Source organism: Hirundo rustica, chromosome 3, assembly GCF_015227805.2.
Source record: "Hirundo rustica isolate bHirRus1 chromosome 3, bHirRus1.pri.v3, whole genome shotgun sequence".
NCBI classification, from domain to species: domain Eukaryota; kingdom Metazoa; phylum Chordata; class Aves; order Passeriformes; family Hirundinidae; genus Hirundo; species Hirundo rustica.
Window position 1 is genome coordinate 18760365 of NC_053452.1, and position 21312 is coordinate 18781676.

The window sequence follows — 21312 nt, forward strand, 5'->3', positions numbered from 1 at the left end:
CCCGTCCTTCCTCCGCGGGGGGACGGCACCGCCTCTCTGTGACGCCGCTTCCGCAGCCGTCACGGGCGGGCCCGCCCCGGCGTTCCCGCAGAGAATGTGGGGCGCGTTGCTGGCAACGCGGCCGCGACGCCTCGGGGTCGCCATCCCTGCCCGGGGAGCCGTTCGCGGGCGGGTGCCCGAGCGATGGTGTCCAACTCTTGTCCGTTGGTGCCCGGAGACACGACGGGGAGCAAGGGCCGTAGACTAAAACACAAGAAGTTCCCCACCCGAGGGAGATTTTTTTTAAGCTGAGGGTGGCAAGAGCACTGGAACAGCTGCCCAGGGAGATCATGGAGTCTCCCTCTCTGGAGACATTCAGACTCCGCCTGGACACTTTCCTGTGGCACCTGCTCCAGGTGACTCTGCCTTGGCAGGCGCTTGGACTGGTGATCTCCAGAGGTCCCTTCCAACCCTAACGATTCTGTGATCCCCATGCAGGGTTCCCACTCTCTCCGTGAAGAATTTCCCTAATATCCAACCTGAACATCCCCCGGGGCTGCTTTTGCGCATCCCCTCGGGTGCTACGCCTGGAGGCCGGAGAGGAGGGATGAGTGCCTCCCTCTGCATGCCCCACCGAGGAAACTGGGGAGCACCTCCCAAAACTCCGTGGGTGCTGCTGCGCAGGAGTCCGGCAGCGCTCCGGCCGCACGGGCACAGTGACCTACCGGGAGAACGTGCTTGGATTACAGCGAGGCAGCTACAGGGTGGAAAACACCCCTGTAGCTCCAAAGTGAGGCACAACAACGCCATCCTTATTACAAAGTAATCCGGCCTGCTGTATTTACCTATAGATGGGCGAGCCCCGGTTCTGTGTTTGGTGTCCAAGCTGCCCCTGCTCTGCTGGCAGGGGGAGCCAGCGCAGCCGGGGCGGCTGCAGGTCTGCTGCCAGCCTTTGGGATCAGAGCCAGCTGGCAAAACCCTCGGCAGCCCGAGAACCACTGCCTCGAAGCAGCCATAGCTGAGCAGGCCGAGCGCCCAGAATAAAGCAAACTCTGCTCCTTTATTTGCCCTTTATCCTGTATAGTAAGGAGGTTTCTGGATCAGATTGCTGGGACAACAAAGGGATGGGACCAAGGGCTGTTTCTAGAACATTCTGTGGTGCTTCTGAGAACACCCACCTCAGTTTCCCAAGCATTTTAGCCTGGCAGAAGTCGGCACAGCCTTTGAAAATACGGTGCCAGTCTCCTCAGTGCCTTCGGCGGCTGCTGCTGCTTTGTTTCACGTCAGCAGCGCTGGGTGTCTGGGCTTGACCGAGGAACTGGTGCTGCTGAAGACTGACTTGGCCAGAGGAAATCACTAAACAAATGTCAAGAGTGATGGTAGCGAAGTGTGTGGGAAAAAGACATCAAATGTTTGGGGAGAACAAGACCGCTTCTTTCAGTGCCTGCACCAAGGTAGTACAGCTTAAAATATTATAGGACTAAAAGAATCAGCTGCCTGCAGTACCTCTGTACTTTTTTTTTTTTTTTTTTCCCCCCAGCTATGCTTCTTCTCTTTGAAGTTTAATCTTAACCCATTTCTTTCAGTCCCTCCTCTCCTTGGATACTCATCTGCAACCTTTTTCTTAAAATAAATAAATAAATAAATAAATAGATAAATAAATAAATAAATGTCATCTGGACAAGAATTAACTTGGGAGCAGGGCAAATGCAAGGGTAAGGCTTTATGTGTGTCATCCCAATGGCACTCCAAAAATGTGCACTGAAATTAATATTTCCTTTTTGGGAGCAGAACACTGTGTGCCTTGTATGGATCTGGAAGTGTTTTGCTCCCTCCCCTCAACTCGTCAATGCTGCTATCTTGCAACAAGGGTTTTATTCTTGTGCGTGGTTTTCAGACCTGATCTCCTTTCACACACACAGTCAGCAGTTTAAAACTCGCTCAGGAGAATTCTTTATGAACTTGTGACTTGGCACGTGAAGTTTGGGCTGGCAGTGTGTCCATGTTTTAAAAGGAAGTGGAGTTTTTCATCCTACCTAAGCATATAAGTTTTCACATTGTTTTGAGAGTGCTTTTTTTTGGTCATACCATTTAAACAATTTCAGTTTTTATATACAGCTCTGTGTTTAATAAATATAAGCTGTATGTTTATCGTATCAACAAACAGTATAAATACAATGAACAATATATATTTTATGCTAACATAGCTTAACAGTTAAAAAGTCTATTTTAGTTAGTAGGGTAATTCTGCTGCCTTCCAGATTCTGACTCATGTCCTTCCCCAGTGTATCTGGTGTCATTTTTCTGAGCATGCATCACTTTGCATTAATTTGGAAAAACACAGTTCTCACGCACTTTCACAAAACCCCCATTACTGACTCTCCAGTGGATGAACTTTTCAGTTATTTTGGGATACTGTGAAGCCAGAAAACTTGATAATACTTTGCAAAAGAGATGGAATAAAGTTATGTAGAAATCTATTTTCATGTTACATGTCATGTATCATCTTGAAATAGCCTTAAACTTTAAAATCTTGAAATACCCATAGTTTTGATTTTACCATGTTAGAATTATAAGTATAGTTGGACTGATTTATTTTTTTAACTTCTCAATGACTCACAAGAAGGTGTTAGGCAAAATGAATTTTTTCACTCCTTTCATGCAAAGATCCTTGTAATATTTTTATTTATGTTTGGGGAAATGAAATTTGGATGTCTCTGTACTCTGGACTACATGTTGTGCTCCCAGCTGATTGGTGTGGTGTGTGGTGTGTTCAGGGCAGCAGGGACTGAAATTTTACTGAAATTATGTGGAATAGTTTGGTTGGAAGCAAGCAACGCCAAGAACTGTGATGAAGAGGAAGGAGCCTGTCTCAAAACACAAGTCAAGTTGTATCTATGAGATCTGAGAAAGGAGAAGAAATTAAAGAAAGGGTAGAAAGAGAGAGAGTGAGAAGCTAACAAGCAGACATCTGGGAAGATGTGAGTGGGGAAAAATTTAACAGGGGTCAAAGGTGAAGGAAAGTGTGTAGGTAGGTCAGGAACTGTCATGTTGATGTGGAATATTGGAGCAAAGAGGAGTAACGTGCTCAAAAACTGAGGGTAAGAGCAGAAGTTGGGTGGGAGGAGAACAGATTTGTTTTATTAAATTAGTGTAATCAATAGAAAAATAGAAAAGGCTTTCCCACATGATATGTTTTCTTCTCGTGGGCAGCAGTTTGCTCACTTCATGGATATTAGAGATTTTTTAAAAGAGATGCTAAATTTGAAAGAAGTCTGGTCTATTCACACTGGTATTTTCATTTAGGCTGCTGGACACTAAGGCAGAGTAAAGTCTTTCTTGCTTAAAGGTCTTTTTGTGAAAGACATTAAAAATGGAAAAAAAGCTATATTTAAATTTCCTTTGAGAGTGTTGTTAATAAATGCAGAAGCAGTGTAAATTTGAACATATTAATCTTTTGCAGCTGAAACTTTTAATCCTTCAATAGGTAAATGAGTAAATATTGTGGTATGGAGTCAGCTTCAGATATGAGTTTAATCCCAGTTTAATTATATCAATATAAATATTTAACTGGATCCTTTGCAGTTTAATCAGTTTTGGACCCAGTAGTGCTACATATTGCATAAAAAAACTGGTTGAGAAACTGACTCTAAAGTCTACCTCCACCCCTTAATTTACTTGTAATACTGTATATTAAGTATCTGATAGTAACCAGATGTTGATGTTGAGAGGCAGAAGAATATAAAGTTCCATGGGAGATGAGAGGTAGAAGCAAAAGGAAAACAAGTAGAAGACAGGAGGATAGAAAATACAGCCTCTGTAGATTTTTCTGAGCTGAAAGTGTGGGGACCAGACTAATCTTGAGTGGTGTATGTACGCCAGGCGTGTCACACAGTCAAGCTTTCATCAAATATGTTTTTCTGTTTCAAGTTTCAAGAAAATATTTAACTTAAAGTGTTTTTAAATCCACAGGAAAACTGGGGTTTGTAGACACATACTGTATTAAATCTATACTACTAATAATTAATTACAAATCAGGTAAACCAATGTATTTGGGGGATAAAAAGGATAAGGATTCAGACAAATACCCTTTCTATGGTCAAAATACCACCCCCAAGGAGGGCTGTAGAACCAAGTATGGGTAGCAAGCTGCCTTGGTGGGGTTACACATCCTCACACAGCTATACTCAGAAGTAGCCTTGGTGAACAAGCTTAGATAAAAAAAAGAAGAGGCTTTCATTAGATAACATGACTTTTGTTAATTCTCTATTATTCTCTTGTAAGATGCTTGCCATCCCTAGGGCACAGGATTAGTTTTCACCATGAGGAAAGGCTAAGTTTTGATGTAAGTTCCAAGGAATTCCTGTAATTTCAGTATACTACCACATATTTGCACTATGATAAAAATAATTCAGTGAAGATGTCAGTAATGTCTCTGTGTCTCATCAGTTCAGCTTGGAGAAATATCACAGACACAACAAACTGCACTAATGCTTTTGATGTCCCCATGTCTGCCCAGGTTATCTCAAGCAGAGTTTGATATCCTGAGGCACAGGACTACAGCTATGTGTGAGAAAGTGCAAAGAAAATAGATTAATTAACCATGAGAAGAGGTTTACAAATACACCATCCGCTCAGTACTGCAGTCACTTTACAAAAAAGAAATTGTTGGGGGCCTGATCTTGAAATAATTTTGTATTTTCTGAAATGCTTCTGGTTTCATTCTCTCTTGACTCCAGAGGGATTGCTAGCATGAGCTAAGTCTGGCTTCTTGGCAGCAGAGCAATAGGGATGAGGCAAGAGTAAAATGGCAGTGTTCATTTAACTCTCCACATCCTCCAAACACCCAGCTGGGGTGAAGGTCCAGAGTCACTGTGTGGCTAATCAGTGTCTTAAAGTTTCTGGTAAGGAGTGAGATTTTGATCACAGATTTTCTGTTTCCAACAGCTGAATATATTTGTGCTTAATGAGCATGTGTTTCAGTTCCTTCCCTGTTTTTCCTCACTGGGAGAAGCCCTTATGGGGCTGGCGAGTGGCTGTAGGCAGATACAGCTTTCCCCAATAGCTGTAATTGCCCTAAACAGACGTTTTGTTACAAGGGGTCTTCTGTCAGGATCTGTGCTCGGATAAATCGACAGGGATCCAGAGTGAGTGTAGTGAATATAATTTAGTTATTGAGAAGAACGGCAGCTGTGTGTGATGCATACAAAACATTAATTTGAGCCAGCCTACATTTTGTTGAAAGATGCTGGGGGCTAATGAAAGAGGAAGTTGATTTCTTCTCTTTTTAAGACACAGTGCAGACTTGCTTTAGCTGGCTAGTCGTTAAATTACCTGTATGTAAAAAAAACCCCACAACCCACACAATTTAAATTACATAGAAAAGAATTTGGAGTGAGGAAACTAGAATTTTCTTCCAGCAAGTAACTTGAGAAGCTGGAGGAGCTTTAATTTACTGAAGTTAAGTAATTCCTGGTTGATCTGGAATAAATTGAAGACTTCTGTTTAAAGTGAGTGATGCTTGTGATATTAACAACACTTCTTATTTTTAGAGAGCCATCCTTTGAAACTGTATTTAAACAATCAGCTTAAGGCCTGAATAGGTTGCAGCAAAATTGATGCAAATTTCTGAGCTATTTTCTTGCCGTATCTTGGCACGCTTTCTCGGTGTAAAAGCAGCACGCCGTGGGAGCTCTGATGGTGCGAGCTCCCAATGGGAGCCCTGAGATTCCTGAGGATCAGCGTGTTACAGGAATGGAGCATGCCTTGCTCACCAGTCCAAGTGTTCTTTGTTGTAACAGAGAACTTAAAATGAGATCTAACCCAAACCAATGGCAGAGGCAAGGACCCCTAAGAGTGCCCATGCAGAGGGTTTTAAGGAAAGGGGACAGGGGAGGAGTCAGGCACCAGGAGCCAATAACTAAAAAGCCTAGGAGGGGGTTATGGGGTGACAGAACTTCTACCAGCCCGGGGACATGGTGCGTGGATACAATTTTAACTTAACCAATGAGACATCAAATAATCCCCAAGTTTCTAGACTCGGGGGTAGGACCAGGGAAGGATTGACAGGGAGGTGTAGGAGAGGAGAATGGGGGTCAAACCAACTGCAGAGGAGATAGGACAAACTGCTAGGGATATGGGCTAACTACAATAAAAAAAGGAAGGGTTACAAAGCACATTATAAAGCAAAGGAACATACCAGAAAAATGCACTGCAACATTTTCTGTGCTGCTGGCTGTGTACAATTATTAGTTTAGTGAGTAACATGATTGAGTATGTACTTTGTGCAGTGAGTGTGTGTGGGACTCTCACAACTTAGATAATGGGGTTAGTTTACAGAGACCATGCAAGTTAAGCAAGAAATAATTTTTAACTAACTTTAAAATTACCAAATCTGAACCTCCGTTGTCTCATGTAGTTGCTTATGTGCATGACTGGGTCCTACATACAGTGACCAATGAAGTTTATATTTACTTTATGTAGCTGTAAGTGTTATCACAAAGCAAGGCACTGGCTCTCACGCCCTTGAGTGAGTAATTGAGCTGTTCTTTGTGTTGGGAAAGTCTAGATTTTGTTTCAGCTGAGCCGTACGAATGTGACAGAACATATTGTTTGTTTAGATTTTAAATGGATGTCATCCGTGTGTGAATAAGGAATTATATGCCACAACCAAAATGGAGTAGGTGTGAGCAGCAAGCACACACCATCTATGTAGGGGCTTGATGATGTTCTGTATTAATCAAGCACTGATGTGAAAAATTCTCTAAAGAGGCTCATTTCAGCTGCCAGACACAAGTTTGGCTTATCTCCAGGAGGAAGGTATGTCTGTATATCTCTCCTCAATGTCCAAGGAAGCTTTACACTTAGACAACTGGGCTGAGAGAAGTGATGGCAAGCCACTGTGTCTTAATTTAAAATTTACTCTTGCTAAATGCTTCTTGGTGTACTGGTTGGAATGTGGCATAGACCAAAGGCTTTTGCTTTGGAAGCAGCCACTGGAATAACTTGGAATGTTCTAGCTGATGCTGTTAGCAAATTTCATAAAAGATTTGATAAATCTTAACCTGCATAAATTTTACCTGCAGACTTTGGAATTTGGTCAAGCACTGGAGCAGGCTGCCCAGGAAAGTGATGGAATCACCGCCCTAGAACTGTTCAAAAGATGTATAGTTGTGGCCCTATAGTTGTGAAGGACCTGGCAATGTTGGGTTAATGGTTGGACTTGATGACTTTAGAGGTCTTTTCCAACCTTAATGATTCTATGGTGCTATGAACTAGAGAACTTTATTTTCCAGCTGGGAGATAGTCATTGCTGCATGTTTTCCCCCACTGTTTCTTCTGTAAGGTCCATTATCTGATGTTTTGAAAACAAATTAAATTGTAGGAATGCATCATTAAATAGTGGAAATGAATCTAACAGCAACAAGAGGGCAGCTGGTGGATTAGCAGAAATGTATGTAGGTGCTGAAAGTGTTAAACCATGGGTTTTCTCTTCTTTAGATGCATTTTCTCTTTGTGAGGAAGTTTGACAACACGGACCAGTGGAGGTCTTTGTTAAATCACTGCCTGGAAAAGCCTTATCTCGATCTGAAGAGTAGCTGTATAAATTAGGCGAAGAATTTCAACATTGCTGGAATGAATCCAAACTTGTGAAGCTGCTGTGCCACAGCCTGATGAGTTTAGGTGAGCAATTCCCTTGGCTTTTTTTTTTTCTTTCTTTCTTTTTCTTTTCTTTTCACCACAGTAATCTCAATTCCAAAGCTTTTCCTTCCTTCTGGGCTCTTAAATCGTATCCTTCGGGAATTAGAGCTCCCAAGTCTGACTTGGTGGGGTTTTAACAGTAGGTGGCAGTGGACAGCAAATCTAACCCAGCTGCCCTCCTGAACCGCTTCTATTGCTGCTGCTCCCTTGATTTATGACAAACATCCTCGGAAATGACTGTCTTAGACTTCTTAGTCTAAGAATCACATTCAGGTTTTTGCTGAAGAATTGAAAGGTTTATTAAAAACTACCGACAGGTGCAGCTTTTTTTTTTTTTTTTTTCCTTTAAATACTTATGAGTTCTTGCAAAAGGAGTGTTACCTGATAATCCTCCAAATTTTTGTCAGGACTGTAAAAGGGGACTTGGCTGGTCTGGAAGTAGTTTTAGGCAGTCTGGTAGAGCAGAGGATGTGAAGTTACTTTTAAGATTGCTTAGATACAGCACTGAAGGAATTAAATGGAGTTTTTGAGTTTTAAGTAGTGTGTGAGAGCATGAAATACAGCAGTGTTTTTCCAGCCCTGTCCTACAGATCCCATTGTATGGAAAGATTAATGACAAGAAAAGGTGATGCTGTTTATTTCTACTGATTATCATTATCAATACTATCTATAATGTCTCTGCTACTGCAGGTTTCTGTCGTTCAGATCAAGTAGATCTGTGAAAAGAATGATTCTGCTACATTTCTATTTAGTGGTTTGGTGGACTTTTTTTTCCTTTTCTTGGATACTTTTCAAGCCATTCCAGGAGTATCAACTTCCCCAGACCCTTGCTGTGATTACTTCTAGGGAACTGCATGTAGCCTTGGTCAAGTGTGCTATGCTCTGTTTAGGCTGCCAAAAGTAGTGGGAACCGGGGAAGAAGTGCAGAGCTTCATCTGTCCATGCCACTGGCTCCGGATCCTGTGGATCTCCTCTTCCTTTTTCTGATAGCTCTGCATATTCAGGACTGGGAACTGCTGCCCCTGGCCAATGCTCCTGTGCATGACTCAGTTATCTCCAACTGTCGACACTCTGGAGGTTGAACCTGTGGTCAGAAACCCTCCCATATTTCTGCCCTCTCTGGGGGAATCATCAACTCTCTGCCCGTGAACCAAAAAGCCTTTCCTGTAATCAATAACCCGTTGTGAGAAATTCATGCCGTGCTTCTCTGGTGAAATCATGTGTGAGTAGCTGTGAGAGGCAGGAATGGGAGGTGCCGTGGGGAGGGCGAGCAGCGCTGCCGAGATAGGCACGGGTACAAGTGGCTTTGGCCCCGCTTCACCTGCAAACCTGGCCAGCACCGTCCCCTCTGCTGGAGAGGAGCTGGGATCTAAAGTGCGAGACCAGATGGCACTGAGAGCCTTCATTGCAGTGTATGAGTCACAGAGCCTGCACAGAACTGGAAATAAATAGGGGCACCCCTTGGAGCTTCATTTCCTTCGCAGGAATGGGGTTTTAGTTCTGTTTGGAAGATGTCAAAGTTAAAACTTGAGCTAAAAGAGACTTCTGTGGGTTGGCCTGCAAGAGGCTTGTGCCAGCAAAATGTGGCCACCTCGCACCTACACTCATCTGAAACGCCTTTTCTACTTGATTTTTACCTAGCCATTTCCAGATTTGTTTTACAGGCTTAAAATTGTTACTTTAATGTTCTAATTATTAGAATTATTTGTGCCTGTATTTGGGGAGTACATTAAAAGTTCACGCTCCTGATTTTATCTCTTACCAGATAGAGGCTTCTAAAAATTCAGCAGGGGTTTGCAGGATCCTTGGCTGGAGTGTGTCCAAAGAAGGGCAACAGAGCTGATGAAGGGTCTGGAGCACCAAGGCTTTTGAGGTGGGACTAGGGGTTGTTTAGCCTGGAGAAAAGGATGATCGGAGGGACTTCCTTGTGCTCTACAGCTCCCTGAAAGGAGGTTGTAGCCAGGTGGGAGTCGGTCTTTTCTCCCAAATAACAAGAGGACATGGCCTCAAGTTGCACCAGGAGAGGTTTAGACTGGATATTAGGAAAAATGTTTTCACTGAAATGTCTTAATTCAAAGGCTGCCCACGAAATGAGGGAGTCGCCCTCCCTAGTCTAGCTCAGAGGACACGGAGATGTGGTGCTTAGGGACACGGCTTAGTGGCAGAGGTGGCACTGTTGGGTTAATGATTGAACTCAATGATCTTCCAAACTCAGTGATTCTATTACTCTACGATTCCAAGAATTTCAGTTCTCCGTTGCCTGACCTGTGCTTTGACTTGTGATATTTTTATCCTGTAAGATATATCTAAAGTGTGAGTTTTAAAAGAACTGGCAAATGAAAACTAGCTTTATAAACCTGTGCGTAGGTTGACCCATGCATGCGGGCAGTGGAGAGGCGAATCGGAACGGGCTCAAATCGGGAAAGAGCGGGAATTCACAGACGCACTCAGCCGGTGGGATATCCGCGGGGTTTGGGAACAGCAGTGCGGCTTTTTGCTCGCGGCTCGGGCGGCGTTTCCCGTCCCGGAGTCCAGCGCATCGCGGGGACGAGGCGGCGGCCTCGCTGGAGACGCGCGTTTTCCGCCGGGACACCGGGGAGCCGCTGCGCGGGACGCGGCCGGGGCGGGGCCGTGACGTCACGGCGTTGCCAGGAGACACCGCGCTGTGTTCGCGGGGCGCCCAATGGGCGCCGGGGGAGGTGATGTCATGCCGGCGGCGGCGCCTCCTCATTGGCCGGCCGTGGCGCGGGGGCGAGGAGCCCGGGCAGCGGCGTGGGGGGAGGGATGCGGGAGCGGCCCCAGGATCGGGACAAACGCGTACGGGGGGGACATGGCCCGGCTCGGCCGGGATTTTATCCCTGTCATCCTCACTGCAGCAATATTGCGTTGAACGGGGCTTGCTTACCGCCTAGGAGTTCCTGGGGGAAGGGGCGGGGGGGGCGTTATTAATGGTCTCAAAGTTTCTTTACTGCTTTAGAAAAAGAGATGTTTGTATACAAATTAGGTTCGTGGTTTGCTCTTCCTTCATCTGGGAGCTTCTAATCCCCTCCGCTTTTATCCTGCCTAATTACTGCGAAGATTTTAATACGAGTAGGAAAATCAGATGGAGCTGGTTTTCCTGCCGAGAGAGCCCTGTAACGGTGCTGATCGAATATACTATTTTTCCAAGAGTTTCTGAAGTGCTGCTAGCAACGTCCCTGGGTTTGAAATGGGTGTCCTGCACACAGCTCCAAGAAAGGGAGAACTTTTTCCCTCCACCTCTTAAGTGAGTGCAAAAGATTCGTGGGGTTGTTTTTTGGACATCCCAACTAAGACTTTGTCATCTCAATGAGGTCTGACTTCATCGACTCACCAGGTCCAACCAAAATTAACAGAAAAATAAAACGTGCCCTGGGCAGGGATGCTCCACCGACCGCACAAACGAGGAGCTAAAAGGCATCTGTAGGGCGGTCCGTCTGAGGCGGTAGGGACGGCAGGGGCTCGCAGATCAGCCTAGGGGAGGCTCTGCTGTTGAAGCCTGACCTTGGCGGAGAGCTTCCCACCCGCGCTTCCGCGCTGCCGATCCAGGGCAAACCGGGCTGCATGTGCTCCTGCCCTCCGTGGGGCCCCGAAACCGGCGCGTTTCGGAGCGGCGTGCCAGGAGGAGGCGACCCGTGGGGGACTCCCACGGATCTCGTTGTCGCAGTCCCCGCTGAGTGCCGAGCCCCGGGAGGTCGGACCGCCCTGGTGGAGCTCCGGGCCGGCGCCCCCGGCGGGGGCAGGAGGCGGGCCGGCCCCTCCCGGGGGTGGGCGGCGGGCGGGGCGCGGCGGCTCCTCCTCGCCGGGCCGGGGTTAGTTTCGGAGCGGAGCCGGGCGTGGAGGCGGCGGTGGGAGAGCGGCTCCCGGTGGGAACAAAGCGGAGGGCGGGCGGTGAGGCTGGGCCGAGCTGGGTGCCCCTCGCAACAGGTCGTCCCGGCGGCAGCGCAGCCCCCCCCCCGTTCCCCAGGCCGCCGCTCCCCGCTCCGGGTGGCGGGGCCAGCACCGGCCGCCCCCATGCGGTTCGGCTCCAAGATGATGCCGGTGAGTCCCGGGCCGCGGCGAGTGGAAAGTTGGAGCGGGGCAGCGGGAGGGAAGATGGATCCTGCGGACGTGGAGGGGGCGGGAGGCGACCCTCCTTCTCTCCGGCGCTCCCTGTCCGCCTTCCCCCGCGCAACCCGAGCTCCGCGGCCGCGCAGGGGCTTCCCCTCCCCCTCCCAGGTTTTCCTTTTCTTCCTCTTTCACGCCGGGATCAACTTGTTAGACGGGCCCGCTGGAGCCGAGCCAGGGCCGGGGGGGCCGCGGGGCCCCGGCAGCGGCGCGGGGTGCAGGGGGGCCCGCAGCGCCCGGGGCTTTTCCTTCGCCCCGCTCCCGGGGGATAAGGCTTCCCCGCCAGGGCTGCTCGCCCCGCTCCCGCGGGCTGAACGGGCACTTCGTCTGGCTCCTGCTTTCTTCTTCTTCTTGTTTTTGTTTTGTTTTTTTGTTGTTGTTGTTTTTAATGGTACGGAGTTCTTAAAGTTGGTTTGAGCCGTGCTGCTTCTGGGGGGTGGGGGTGGCTTTGTTTTGGAGTGCCCGGGCTCCCAGCGAAGATGGTGTCCATGTTGTTTACGGTTCAGCGTGCTTGGGAGCTCTCGGGGCAGGTATTCCCGACCTCGGCCGGGAGAGTTTCGGGAGCTGTTAGCGGCGGTGTGTGCTAAACCTGCCCGGCTCTGAGCGGCGTCTCTGTTTTAACACTTTCAAAAGGCACACGGGGCACCACCTCCTCTAAGCAGTTTTACCATGAATTTTAAAACTGCACCGTTTTTGTCAGCTGCGGTTGGATGAAAGCAGAGCCCAGCAGCTTGTCCTTAGTTTCCAGCACAATATATGTGAAAGTGGTGACGTAAAACAGTTTCCTTTGAAAGTACACCTGCCACTAAATACCTGGGTTTAGTGGCAGGGATGCCCCGTGAAATGCATGTTCTGTTGTTCTGGTAGACTGGAGCATGTACAGAAAATCCCGACAAGATTAATACCTATTTAGTCCGAGCTGAGAGTGTTTTAAAGTGTTCTCTCTGCCATCCTCCCCCGGGCGATGTGGCCTGTCTTACCGAGTAGCTTTGCACGCATAGGTGGTTCTTTCAACAGCACTCTTGTATTAAAGATTATTTCTACTTTAACTCTTAATGAACTGGCTGAAGCAAGCAAAAAAGGAGCTGTACTGAAAGGTGAAACTGGGAATCCATGCTGGAAGGATGTGGGTGTTTCAGGGAAGCTTGTTTCGCTGTAGGTGTGAGGTTCTTCCTCTGCAATTAGGAGGAAATAATGAGCGATAATTTGATCTCGCAGAACACTAGAGAAGGCTGGGTGATGATTGCTCTAGCTGATGAGGGAGGAACAGACAGAATATGAGCCCAACTAGATTAAATAGCCAATGTGTTGTGCAACAGTCGTGTTGTCTGCCTGTAAAAACTTAGAAAAACAAGCAGTAAATATAATAACGTGTTAATTCAGTCCATGTCAAAACTGAGCTAGGTAAGTGCCCTCCTATATCAGTGATATCTCCAGGCGATGCTGTTGCTGGTGAGTTCCTTGTCATTGAGTTCAAGTAAAGGAAGAAGCAAACAGGCGCAGTCTTACCCCATCACCATTTGCAGGTGATAAGTTTCAGAGTATGCGTTGCCCCGGTGGCTCAGACTTCTCTTTGGTTTATGACTCAACTCATTAGTGATTCTGGTTTTTGAACACATAAATAAAGGGATGAATACAGCCTTTTCTCATTGTTTACTACGAATAATGAAAGGTTTGTGAGTGTTGAAAGTGGATTAAGGAACTAAAAATGTTAAGTATTTTGAGTATTAGAACTTTTAATTCAGCTTAAAAAGCTTTTCTCCTGATTTCCTAGTTGTCTTTTAGTTAATAAAAAAAAAAAATCTCATTTCTCTTTTCACAAAAAGTTTTAAAAGTTTGAGATGGGCAGAGAAAGAGGGTTTGAAGACAGGAGGGAGCAGGACATGAGGCCTCTTTTATTTATTCAGTAATGAAGTGTTCATAGACTTCAGTATCTTCTTCTGCATTGTTCTAATGAGAAGTAGTAGGCTGGCCCTAAACCATCTACAAAATGTCTTGTTTCTTAAAGTTTAAGATGTAGGGTGGGGAAAAGGAGACAGAATCATCTGTATATGATGTAACTCCAGGTCCATCTCGTGTGCTCCAGAAGAGAACGTGGGCAAAGGATTAAACAACTCGGTTTGTTCCCCAAGTGGGAAATACAGGCAACGTGAGCCCAGCCAGGAATTCACCTCTGAGCAGCTGCCAGGGAAAAGCTGGGAAATTGCTGTAGCAGCATAACTACTCCTGCTCTTGGGAGACTACCCTGAAATGGGAATGTTTTCCTTGGTGTAATGATAGATAGGAGCTAAACTGCTGCTGTAACCGTATGTCAGGGCAATGTGATTGAAAGTCTGCACGAGGGTGTACTAAGAAGTAATTTGTGTGTAGCTGTACTGATGAAGGTAATAACAGGGTTAATGCTGGCAAGCTGTGTGAGGTTGTCTCACCTTTCATCTGTGAAGGCTTGTGGGAGTGTGACTGGTACTGTTAAGTAGTGAAAAGGAGCTGGAAATGCTTTCTAAAATAGCATATTTTTCCACAGCATAATTGGTATCTCTCCTTTTATTTTACATTATTACCCTAAAAGGTGCATGCAGTGAGAAATAACTTGGGTCATTATGCATGCTGGATAAATGTTTGGGGTTTTTTTCTGTCAGAATGTGGGATGTGGTAGATTGAGCTACCGTTTAATATCCAGAGAACTTTTTAGATCAAACTCCCTTGATCTAGATAAGGGTTAATTTTTATATTTGAATTATGTGCATTGGTTACTGGGGGCCTCCTGAAATCAGGATGGATCTAGACTCACAGCTATATTGATAGGGACTAACTTGGCAAACTGAAGAGCACTTTAATTCCTTAGTAAGTTTTGCCTTCTATCGTCTGAAATGTCTGGCACTGAAGTTCTTGATAACCGTGTGTTCTTCTCTAATCAAGTTAAGCTTTCAGGTGTAACGCTGCAACTTTGATACCACAAGGAGTACTGCTTTCCTTCTAAAGTCTTAGCATCTTGTCCCAAGTGATCTTGAAGTTGCCACATCCAGTAAGACCTTCAAGTACATATTTTCGTTGCACAACGCTCACTAGTTTGTGGATATGTGTGCATTTTACCTTTTAAAAAACCCCTACAATTAAAGCTGCTTTGCAGTTAATTGGAGCTGCCATATGGATTTTGATTTACTGAGGTAGTCTAGTACTAGCCAGTCTTTGGGAATTTTTGTAGGAAATGCTTCTCTTGTAGTTTAACTAAAGACCTTTTAGCAGAGATGAATCTCTTGTGCTTTTTAAGATGAGCAGCTGTAAGTTTATAAACAAACTGATTCCCAGCAGAGTTTATGGGAGGAATAAGTGAACTGTAGGATCTCAGTGCTGTTTCCTGTTGTCTTTTAATTATTTATCTCTAATCAAGTTTATCAGTCATTAACACTGTTTTCCTTGGCTCCTTTCAATGCACGAATGAGGTTTCAGACTGTGAGCTCTTCAAAGAATATGCTGCATATCTTCATCTGCTTGGAGGATTTAGTTTATTAAGTGTGCTTTTAACTGAATATCCACTTAATGTTAATAATTTAAAAGTTTTAATACTATATTCAAACACTTTAATGTGGTACTCGGTGTTTAAGTATTCTGTCTAGAATGCTAAATAAAGCTTAGGTGATTGTTTTGCTGTGCTGTCTTAGCTCTAAACTTCTCAAACCTCTTGTACTTCTCTTACAGACTCTGGCTTGTCATTTTGCACAACAGAAAACACTGCCTTGAAGTTCCCAGAGTTCTCTTTTTCTTTTTCCCCTCTCTTTGCTTCATGTGGTTACACCAAGATGTTTTTTACTTTTTTCTATCCAGTGAATAATTGTTCCAGGAGTAGTTTTAAATGCATTTACTCTCTCCTATGTCTTTTTTAATACCATAGCACTCTACCTGCAGTTTGTGTGTGTTATATTACGCAGCAGTGTGTTAATACTTTGTTTCTTTGTGTGGCTTATATCAGATGTGGGGGAAGGGCAGTATTACAAATTCATACCAGATCAAGCTGTGGAGACCATGGGACTAGTTAATTATGCCTCTTTTGATCTATTGAACAGTTCAGGGAGCAAGTGCCTCGTGGGGCTCTTGCACTTACAATTTCGAGGGCTAATACGGAGTCATGAAGTTTGGGATGGATGGATAATTCACGGAATTTTGTTTTGTCTTATCCTTCTTCATGTTGTCAGATGGGATCTCTGCTTTTTTGGTGAGCAGATCTGCTTTGTGGGATTAATTTACATGCAAGTCAGCTGGACTTTAAAAGAAGCAGGTATAAAGGTTGTTTCCACAGAATAAACTAGCAGGATGGCAGTGTGCCTAGCATTCCTTTCCAATTATTGATGGAGAAGCAGTCTTGAAAGTGCTCCATTTGTGTAGCCTCGGTCCTTGTTAGCAGCCTGCCTTGGGGACTCTCCCTTCTGTCCCACTGTGTGTGTTATGGAGCTTGTTCAATTACGTGCAGAGTCGTGCCTTGCTGCCATAGGGCCTCCCTGGAGGAGTCGGGTAACCCTGAGAAGACTGGCTCAAGCTACCTCCTATGGCTTGGTGGCACAGCTCAAGAAGGGCTTCTAGCTTCCTTGCCCATGTGCCCACTGACAGCAAAGGAATGCTCAGATCCTTTCAATGTCTGGGCTTTCACCATCTTGTGAAATGTGAAAACTTACGCAGTGCTCTGGAAACTGGAGGATGCTCCTATTCAGGAGGTAACGAGCAGATAAAACTTCTCTTGGCTCTCAGTTTTATTATCTTGAGGCCTGGTTTCTGTCAGCTTAGTCACTTGTGAGTCAGGCAAAGTCTTTTTGATCTTCAGTTCCCAACGAGTTGGATGATCCTGTGAGTAAAGGTCACCAGAAATCCTGGACATCATGTGAAGTGTACTTCATTATCTTAGTCACTATTGCTTAACTGGTTTAGAGGTTTCAGACTTTTCTGTGGAACGTGAAAGATCTGAAATGTTGTTTAAAACAGTGTTAGATAACTTGCTGTAGTTCAGGTTAAATGTTTGTGGAGAGGGAACAGTGAGTTGGGGACAGAACAGCAACTGTGGCTCTGACGTGTTAAAGGGCACAGAGTTGTCTTCTGCTCTTGCTGTTTGTGTTTAGTTAATCATTAATATTCAGGATCTTGCTGCTGCTGTTTAGTCATGCTTGTTGAGTGTTTCACCATAGGAATGGTATTATATGGATGCTGAACCCACTGGTGTCTAAGGATTAACCTTTTGGATTTTGTTTCTATGGTATTAATACCAATTTTTTTTTTTTTTTACTGAGCTGGTAGCGTAGTTTATGTACAAATTTCTTCTGTGGTGCCGTGATGCTTCCAGGTCTTAATAGGATATGGATCTTTGGTAGATGACTGTGTGCAGTGCCTATCTTTTACCTTTTACTGGTGTTTATTTTAAAAAGGAAGATCAGGGGAAGACTTTGTGCATTTATCTAGGGTGTTTTTTGGGGGTGAATTTTTTTTTTTTAAATCCTCTTAATATCTTTACTTTGCAGAAGGATGAGATAAAGCATTGAATTTTAGAATCAGGGTTGTACTGCGGTTATCACTCATTCTATGTGGTTTTCTTGATAATAAAACTGATTCTTAAAAGCCTTTTTCTGCACGTGTCTGGGTTATAGTACCCAAACTCATGTAAAAACATGGACACGTTCCCACAATTGGCAGGGAGATGACTTTAAAGGTTGTGACGTTATTATTTTGAGTTACTCTGTATCAAACATTTGATCTGTAAAATGCAGACTGCTGTTGATCATAACTTGGAGTGAAGAGAGCAGAAGCTGCAGGGGGGTCAAGCCATTTGTTAGAGGTCACGTAGTGAGTTCAGCCTAGGATGGGGGACCTGTCGAGTCAAACCAACTGGTACATTGTGGTGCAGCTGGAATGTAGGTCTGTCATAGCCAGCATCAGTAGTTAAATGATTTATAGGATTAATCACAAATGGGGAGAGAACTCTGGTGGTAATTTGTTGTGTTCCGTGCTTGGGAATGGGCCCTGAAAGAGATGCTTCTTCACAAATCCTCTACTAGTATATAAAAGAAATATTATTATTTCAGCATTTAAGATGTATCTTGGATAAGAGGCAGCATGTGGAATTTGTTTTGGTTTTTTTTTGTTGAATAAGTTAGATTTTCCGTGTCATTTGATACTTCTATTTTGTGAAACGTAACTGCTTAAGGAGTAATTTAGATCTAAGCTTCGATTACTGGTCTTCCTCCATTTCACTAGAGTGTTAAATCCCATTGCTTCTTTGAATTGAAAGCTAAGGGAGAATCTCTGAAATTGTCTATTTTTCTTACCTTAATTTTCCTTCTGTCATGTAAAAGAGTAAAATCCTTTTTTAAATTTTTCTTCAGTGGATTCTTTTTTAGTGTATTTAAGCTCTTTTCTGCACCAAAACAAACCACAGTAACTCCAGTGTAGCAGCAGCCTGTGGGTGTGTGAACAAGGAATTGGAAGGCTGCAGAAGCTTTGCTGTAGTTTATCCTTCTTGCATTCTCAAGGTGTGGAGGCTTGACAGTCAAGCCTCACCTTCCCCAAGGTGACTGTGTCCTTCCTGAGTTTCAGTAGCCACAAGCCTCTTCAGCAAGACACAGGGATCTCACCCTCCTATTCCTTAGTTCTGCTGGCTGAAGCTGAAGTTGTGCAACTTGGCTGGGCTAGCAAATAATAAGAATTTAGGGGAGGGCTTTTACTCCCTGTAGCTGGGTCTCTTACTCAGCTGTTACTATCATATCTGTGCACAGTTGTAACTTGCTAATTTCCCTGCTTCCTGAGCGTGGTGGCTTGTCTGGTGTACTTTCTCCTTTTTTTTTTTAAGAGTGTGCAGAGACTTTTTTCATTCTGCTCTCCATCGTACATAATTATTTGCTGTCTTGAGTGCAGATTCTTACCTGGATCAGTATCTGAATCACACAGAGCAGTGATTGTTAGCTCCTGCCTGATTTCTTCAGATGAGTGAAACCCTTTCTTGCCATCTTTGGATATCCTAAGCCAAGGAAGACCCTCTAAAGGATGTCATTCCCAGAATTTGTTAGAACTTCTCTGGTCTCAGCTGTAGTACAGCTGTGTGTCTCTCAACATAATCGTGTGTTCAGGAGAAGCTGATATAGCAGGGAATGACTGATTTCTGGCTGTAACAAAGGGAGGGAGGTGTCACTGCATTGGGAGAGGCAGAGTGCAAGGGACTAGGCAGAATGAACCAGACCTCCCAGGAAAATGCCAGGAAGCTCTCCTGTGAAATACCAAAGTGGCAGAGGCATTCTGCTGTGGGTTGTGTCCAGGCTGTGTTCCTGAGGAGGGTTTGCTGTCCTGCCATGCTGCCCTGTAGCCTCTCTCTCAGCGACAGCCACGCTGCATCTTCCAGCCTCGAACGTGTTCTGCTCCAAGGAAAGGTTTGTGCAGGGACGCCGTGGGAGCAGCACTCTGTGCTTCTTGCCTCTCTGCTCTTGTGCCTCTGCTGTTGTCTGTAGGTCTTGCCCACGAGGCCCTTCTGCAGAGTGATTTCGCAGTGTTGCACAAAACTCGTTGTTATTTAGGGTACTTCTCTTGCAAATTGTATTTAGCAGTGTTGGCTAAGAGAAGTTTTCTACCTCCAGGGAAGCTGAATGAGCAGCCAAGTAGCACCAGGCTGAAAGGGACTGCTTCTGAAGCTCTTGAAGCAAGAGGAGCCTGGCATAATATAAATGTTATTTGTTTAAACTCTGCTCTGTTTATTTCATTTAAAATAGGTGTGACATCACCTAAGCGACCCCCATTTTGTACAACACTGTCTTGTTCACTGTCATGACTTTGGTGACAACTTGTAAAGCCAAAAGCCACCCAGCAAGCTCCCTTCATTTCTCAGCTGGTGTGTCTGCACAGAGCCTGCTATTGCCTGGAAAGAGCTGTGGGGAGTGAGCAGCACTTAAATAAAACCTGTCAGACAGTGATCAGCTCTACAATCTGCCACCCTTCTGCAGCGTCTGGTCGAGTGCCTGAATGTTTGGGATACAAGTTAAAGTGTGTAGAGCTCCACATCACAGGAGCAAAGGTCAGATCAGGCAGGTTGCTTGGGCTCATGGGCTGACTGAAGGGACAAGATTTTTCCTTCCCAGTTCTGCTGTAGCTTTACATATCCTGTTCCTGTAAAGTGTTTGGCCAAGACTGGCTGTCCATCATTTCCCATGTTGGACATGCCCCACTGATCCTTTTTAACTTGCAACGCAACAACAAAGATCCATCTGTTTTGTTACAAGTGCTCAGTGTGTCCTCTGTGCCAACTGACTGGGTGCTGCTTTAGTTACTCATGGCTTCCTCTGTGTTTGCAGCCCAGAAGTGGTAGGACGAACCCCCTTCTTTGTGGCTTTGAGTAATAATAATAATAATATCAGCTGTTGTCAAAGGGGTGTGATCACCAAGCACGGGCATTTTGTGCTGGCCATCTTTGGCACGGCTGGTGGCTGTGCTGGTTGTCTGCAATGCTGTGTGTCCTGGCAGTCACCTGGATGTGCCAAGTGAAGGTCATTCCCGTGCAGCAGGACTGCGTACCCACTCAGAGCTGGTGGTGAATTGGGAAGAGCTGCCCTTCTGCAAAGGTGTGGTGTGACATTACACCTAATTAATTTAATGGTAGGATGCTGCTCAAATGGATGGTCTTGTTCCTTTGGTTTCCAGCCACACCCAAATCCACGTGTCTTTTGTAGCCTCCTCTTGAATTCAGTGAGGACTTGAGTGATGGTTTGTAGGAAATGCTGCCTGCACTAAAGGCAAAAAGGAACTAAAAGACTTCCATGGTGGAAGTGATTTGCGTGTGGCTGTGTGATCAGAAGTAACCAATGGATTTGGGAAGGTCGTGGTGTGCCCCAGCTCACCGTTTAAGTTGGCTGAGTTGGAGCAGTCAGATGCTGCCTTATCAACTCTTCCTACCCTCCCTTGAGAGTTGATAACACAGGTGAATTTCTCCACCATCTTTGTATATTGTCACTCACTGCAAGGATTAAGCTGGACTAACAAAAGCGTATAATTTGCTCTGGTGATATTTAGAAGATGTAACAAGGAAGCCTCTACATTGTAAGAGCAGATATATAGAAAGGCAGAGGGGATTTTGGAAGCGGTAAACAGGCACATTACTGTGCTGTGTGGTCTGAAATTCCTAGTTGGGGTTGGTTTGGTTTGTTTATTGCTTGTCCCGAAGGTGGATGGCTAAATAGCATGTTTTGGAATTGAAGCATAAAGGAGATGTCAACCCAGTGTGCTAAGATGCTTCTGAATTTGCCATTGTGGTAATGTGTTTTAGGGTACCAGAAACCCTGGTCAGCCTGCATCACAGAACAGCCCAGTGTGTCCTGTGACTTTTCCCGCGCTGGAATTAACCTGTGTGGTTAAACGTGTCATTGTTTCAGATGTCAGAAATGATGTGTCTTCTGACCTACCTGTGTGTGTCATGGGTGTTTTGGTTTGGACATAAATCTGTTTTATGGAGGTGGGACACAGGTTTTGACAGCTGTTTTCCTGGAG

The 21312-nt window shown here is 45.2% G+C and overlaps 1 protein-coding gene across 1 annotated transcript in view; it reads left to right on the plus strand.

Moving 5' to 3' along the window:
• Positions 1-11581: 11581 nt before the first annotated feature.
• TP53BP2 (tumor protein p53 binding protein 2) overlaps positions 11582-21312 on the plus strand; it is a 51807-nt gene continuing 42076 nt past the window's right edge. The window contains exon 1 of the mRNA XM_040059628.2: positions 11582-11739. Coding sequence (XP_039915562.1) covers positions 11713-11739 — 27 coding nt within the window. The 5' untranslated portion in view covers positions 11582-11712. The remainder of the gene's footprint in view (positions 11740-21312) is intronic.